Genomic DNA, 6,000 nt, shown 5'->3' on the forward strand with positions numbered 1-6,000 from the left:
GCACACTTTCTATAGTGAACCACTTCCGCCTGGACTGAAGCTGGTCCTGACTTTGTGTCACCTTGCCTCAGGCAATATGTATGTCTCAATGAAGTTTGCATGGAGGGTCCCTCCATGTAGAGAAGTGTGTCAAGCCATCATTGATGAGTATGCCAATGAGGTGATGGTTTGTCCAAGTACTTCTGAAGGTTGGAGAGCCATAGCCGACAAGTTCTTGCAAAGATGGAACTTTCCCCATACATGTGGGTCACTTGATGGGAAGCATGTGGCCATCCGAAGGCCACCTAACAGTGGAACTATGTACTTTAATTACAAAGGATTTTACTTCATTATTCTAATGGCACTTGTAGATGCTGACAATAAATTTATCTGGGAAGATGTTTGTGGTGCTGGACCAGCATCAGATGCAGATATATAATACATCTGAACTGAAAGAATGTGTTGAGGATGGTACTCTGGGCTTCCCTGACCTTGTGCCTCTTTCCAATGACAACCAGGATGTGCCCTACTTCTTCATTGGTGATGATGCCTTCGCCCTAAGAGAGACCATGATGAAGCCATAAAATCTTCGGGGACTGATAAATGAAGAACACATCTTTAACTACAGGCTTTCTCGAGGTAGGAGGGTAGTGGAAAATGCCTTTGGCATCCTGGCTAACAGGATCCAGGTTTTGCTCACTACAATGCAACAGGACCCCTCCACTGTAAAGCTGTTTGGGAAAGAATGTTTGATTCTTCATAACATTATGAGGACCAGGTACCCAGGACTTCAGAACAAGCTGCTGCATAGGCTTGAGAATGAGAACCGTGACTTTGTTCCAGGAACATGGTGAAAGGGACATCACATGGAGGACACCCATACAACTAGTGGCCCCAACACTTCCTCCAAGAAGGGAAAGATACAAAGGAATCTCCTGAAGCACTGGATTAACTTGCCAGCTGGTGCAGTTCCTTGACAAGACAGAATGATATAGATTATGGACATTCACCTTTTGTAGACTATTCGGATAACCATTTTTATCACTGCAATCATGAAGTTTCTTGTTATATAATAAATGTAAAAAAATAAAGCACTTGTAAAGTTCAAACATTTTATTGTCTATTAAAGTTTCAAACTAACAAACTATATCTATTAAAGTCTGAACTGACAAACTGGCACAGTAAATTTATTAGTGAAAAGGCCACATAGTATTACATCAGACCACATGACAACTACAAATATACGAAATAAAAATTGCAACGTTTACAACTGATGACATGACAAATACGAGTACACTGTCTTTGGCACAAAACTGTCTCTAGTTCTCTGATGAGTGTTAAGGGATACTGATTTCGACACTGGGGCGCTCACTGGGGCTGCTTCTACCATCAAGGCCAGATAAGTTAAGCACCACAGACAGCCCTGAAATGTTACCAAAAACTCTGGCTACTAGTGGCCATTCCGCTGGGGCTTTGTTGGGTCTCCTGAGACAGCTGCTGCTGAAACTGAGAGGCTGCCGGAGATACTGATGGACATAATCACCCGTCTGTGACCCCAAGACCGATGTAGCAGGAGACTGACACGTCCACACGTGTGGAGGGGGCTAATAGACCTCTGATGGTGTTTTGTAACTTGTGGAAGTTGTGGATGGAGCTGAAGAATGCTGCACAGCACAAGGAGCAGCCACAGCAATCGTGGGGACTGTGCACACTTCCTTGTCACTGTCTTCATTCATTATTTGGGTCAAAAATGGTGTTGATCCGTGTGCGAGCTTTCTTGAACTTCCGCTTTGACATAGCCATGAGGTTGTCCCTGACAGAATTAGCAAATGCTACAGTTTCTGTTATGGGTTCCCTGGGGTTTGCAAGAACCTTCAGGACCTCCCCAACTAATTTACCCTCTTTTGAAGGGAGAGGAGAATGTCGTCCTCCTTCTGGCCACACCTGCCGTTCCGCGGGGAAGAGGATTAGGAAACTGGGGAGGGTGGTCCGTTTTCTGCAGCAAGGTTGGGGCAGGCATTCTCGGCTGCTTCCAGGTTGCTTCAATGGGCCAGAATTCCTGCCTTGACATACAAATATAACAATTGTTATTATAGAAAAACAGCAGATCCAATCACACTGAAATTGATGTGCAGTTTCTTTTGCACTTACACTCTTAACTGGCTCTAGTCAATGTCTGAGAATTGCCCTTAAGAACTCAAAACTTTGCAATTCTATTGCTTTCTCTCTGTGAAGTCTGGCGTTCCATCGCCACTCTTCTTCTTGTGAAGACGTGTGTGGGTATCCCTCAGGGAGCGAAACCACCCCTGGAGATGATCCACTGTTTTCCCCATAATCTTTGCCTGATCTTTCCTTAGCTTAGTTTTCTTGTCTACACATCTGTAGTCATTCTTCTTTACATCCCACAATATGTTATTTTCTCTCACAAAGTCGCACATTATCTGCTCTTCTTCAGGATCCAAACAAAACTGAGTCTTTTTGGCTCTCTTTTTCACCCCAAGTGATTGTCGAGCAGAGATCAATGCAGCAGAGGATGCGGTGGAGCCTGCAAGGGAGACATCTCTTGGCAGTGGCGGAGATGGGTCATGCCCATCTTCAGCACCTGAACCGTCCGAGACTGGAAGTGAAGGTGATGGTGTGGGTGACTTGCAGCTACGGCTGTGGCCCTGTGTTGGTTTCCTGGTCTCTAGCCCATGATTGGAATACTCGCAGATGTGACACGAAATGTCCTTGCAGCAACCTTTTTATACAGTTGACATGCGTCACGTGATCGATGGACGTATGTTACTCGATCATTACATGTATGTTACTCGATCGTTACCCATTCGCTCCTTACACGTTCCTCACGCGCTCAGTACGTTCCTCATTCGATGCCACACGTTACACAATCGTCTCATATCAGTTCACAATACGTTATGGACACGTTCAGTTTGCTACTCGTACGCTACCCATACGATAGTCATACGCTCTGCATACGTCGAAAACGGGCCGAAAAACGAAGTTCAGCATACAACAACGTTTCACATACGCTAGGCATTCGTTGTCTTAATCGCCAAGGTGTGACAAGCACTTTACAGGCACTGATGACGCCTTGGTCCATTGGCTGGATCGTGACATGATGTTTGCTGGCAAATACATGGCACATATTCTGCCATCAACACTTAAAAGTTTGTCAGCACTGGGAAGGGCAGGTGCATTATCTAAAAGGAGAAGACCTTTTACACCATCATGGTGAAACTTCAACATGTCCTCCTGGTACCTTCATACTTCTGTTACAAAATGCTTATAAAACCAGTCAAAAGAATGAAAGGATTAAACCAAGCTTTCTTGAAATGGTAATAATGAACTGGCAAGGTGCGCATGTAATCTTTCAGTGCATAGGGATACTGTTGGTGCATACCGTCATCATTAGCACAACGTAGTGCTGAAATCTTTTCCTTACACATTTTCTTCCCTCTTATTACTTCTTCATCCTTACATGCCTGAGTATTATTATAGGCATAGAGCGCCAAAATAAGCCAGTTTTATCTGCTTTGTATACCTGGGACACAAGAAGACTTTCTTAATCAGCTCATTGAGCTTAACCCGGTAAACCTCAACACCTGCCGTATCTGCACTGCCTGCCTCACCCCTCACCTGCGTATCACGCAGAAAACATACGTTACGGAAACGTCACAGCCAACCATCACTGAATACCTAAATGCTTACTGAGTTGCTCACATCCATTTCGTATAATTCCAGAGATTACTTTAGTACAACAAGCCTTTTACTGCACATACCACTTTATACACAGCTTTGTCTAACTCCTGATTACCAACCTTCATATTCTTGCGGGTCGCTACAGAACCAGACTTACTTGCATATCCATCAACAGAATATTTCACAGCATTTTCGATAAGTTTAGGTTTTGCCTTACGAATATCTGAAACTGTTTATTTTTTTACACTATATTCCTCACTTACCCACTTCACAGACGCACCACTTTCTATTTTTTTTTTTTTTTTTTTTTTATCAACTCAAGCTTGTGGTACTGTTAAATTCACACTTTTCCTCCAGATGGCATGGTTGTAGAAAATTATGATAATTCAAACAACACATAAAAAAGCCAAAAACCACGGAACAGTGAGCTACACGTGTTGTACTGATGTAAACATACTGACCAGCTGGTGTCCAATTTGCCACAATTCCATCAGTAGCGCGCGGTACTTTCAAATTGATTCGGCTGCTCCAGATTTTGTCCGCTGCTTCCGAAATCCGTTAAAGCAAGCTCCGTAGTACCGAGGCATGAGTGCATTGTCGGATAAATCTAACTTTTGGATAAACTGTCAGCCACTTCGCCCCATATAGTTTTGTTTATGGAGGTTTCATTGCACTAGTGTAATCAATTGCATCTGAGGCCATACTGTTGAAATGAAAAGTAACCGAACATAAACCAACAAACTACGCACACATACACATGTAACAAATTATTTCCAGCTTGGGGCAGAAATTGTGAAAAGATCTCATTATTCATTAGCTATAACCTAATCTCTGAAATAATGCTGACCAGGCTACAAAACACCGAGTTCTAATAAAAGCAATAAACACAATTCAGTTAAAAAAGAAAAAAAAAACTACTATGTTGTTGCATATTTTATAATATAAGTCAACACAGTGCAACATTAGTTTTTTTTTTTTTAATTACCTTGCAACAGCTGGGAGAATGAGTGACGGCTGGCTGGCTCATGCACACGTTGGTGTTGAGAGATACGACTCATGGAGGTTTAAATAATAAATAATTATACGTCCGTGGGTGGTATACATACATCATTTTTCGCCCTGGTTGTTGTTTTAAATTGAACTTCATATTTTTTCAAATCATTTTTTTATTTTATTTATTTATCTTTTTTTTTTTTTTACTTATTTAAATAAAGTATTTTTATTTGATTTTTTTTTTTACTAAAATTCACTTATTTCAATATTTGAACTTCAGATGCTTTAATATGCTTTAAATTTGAACTTAATTTTTTTTTTTTTACTTGACTTTTTTTTTTTTTTTTTTTTACTCTTAAAAGGTGTAATTTCCAAGCCACTTTTTACTGCCATCTTAACACATTTCTTCCCCAACTTGCCGTTCCTAACATTCCATAGAAACACCTTTCTCGCTAGTCTTACACCATTCATTTGCTCTAATTTAGCTTTGCACCTCAAGGTTGCCTTTACATGTCTTTCTCTCCAAAAGTACTCTATCCCATGTCTCCTCTCAAAGTCACTATCGTTGCATACCTTGGTACATTCAGAGCAATTCTTGCTACTCTATTCTGTCCTACTTCTAATTTCTCTAATTTATTATCATTCCACGTTATCCCACGCCATACCATACACAATGTTTGGAACAGCCACGCTCTTCCAGACTTCTCGCAGCACGTCATACTCGCTCTCTTCCTCGTTGCACTTCCTAGTCAACCTACTGGTTCACCACGCTTATCTTTTCATTCTTCGCCTTTACACAACCATTTGGATTCATTCACATCCCTAGGTACTTGTATTCATCTGTCTGTTGTAACTCATTCTCTCCTAATCTCCACATTGAATTTCTCTCATCCTTTGATCTATTCACTGTTATTGCGCCCACCCCTCACTCCGGGCGGGCGTGTTATCCACACGGGCACGGGTCGAGAAACTAGAGCAGCGGAGCCTCAAATAAGTCACACTCTGAACGCCGGGACAAGGCACACACACACACACACAAGGCCGGGACACAAGGGAAAACAAGGGCACTATTTCCTAGGTTTATTGACAAATCCTCCGCAAGTACACTGCTTTACAAGTTCACAAGGGCACCACAAGTCTCCCAGGGCATGACAGGCACTCAACAGGGTACTCATCAGGCAGGGAAACACTTCCAAAGCAGGCAGGCACACGCTCGCTTCCTCTCCGGCCACGCGTCTTTGCTCTCTTTCTCTCTCTCTCTCTCTTTCTCTCTCTCTCTGCCTTCCCGCCTCTCCCAGTGCTGCCACCTCCAACAGAGCTGCCACCCCC

The 6,000-nt window shown here is 42.5% G+C and overlaps 1 protein-coding gene across 2 annotated transcripts in view; it reads right to left on the minus strand.

The window, feature by feature from the left end:
• LOC135099762 (uncharacterized) overlaps positions 1–4,809 on the minus strand; it is a 26,797-nt gene extending 21,988 nt beyond the window's left edge. The window contains exon 1 of one of the 2 annotated variants that reach the window (XM_064002272.1): positions 4,664–4,809. In XM_064002272.1, coding sequence (XP_063858342.1) covers positions 4,664–4,705 — 42 coding nt within the window. In that variant the 5' untranslated portion in view covers positions 4,706–4,809. The remainder of the gene's footprint in view (positions 1–4,663) is intronic. The other variant, XM_064002271.1, reaches the window with a different exon arrangement.
• Between the last annotated feature and the right edge of the window lie 1,191 nt (positions 4,810–6,000).

The sequence above is a fragment of the Scylla paramamosain genome, chromosome 4 (genome assembly GCF_035594125.1).
Source record: "Scylla paramamosain isolate STU-SP2022 chromosome 4, ASM3559412v1, whole genome shotgun sequence".
In the NCBI taxonomy this organism is placed as follows: domain Eukaryota; kingdom Metazoa; phylum Arthropoda; class Malacostraca; order Decapoda; family Portunidae; genus Scylla; species Scylla paramamosain.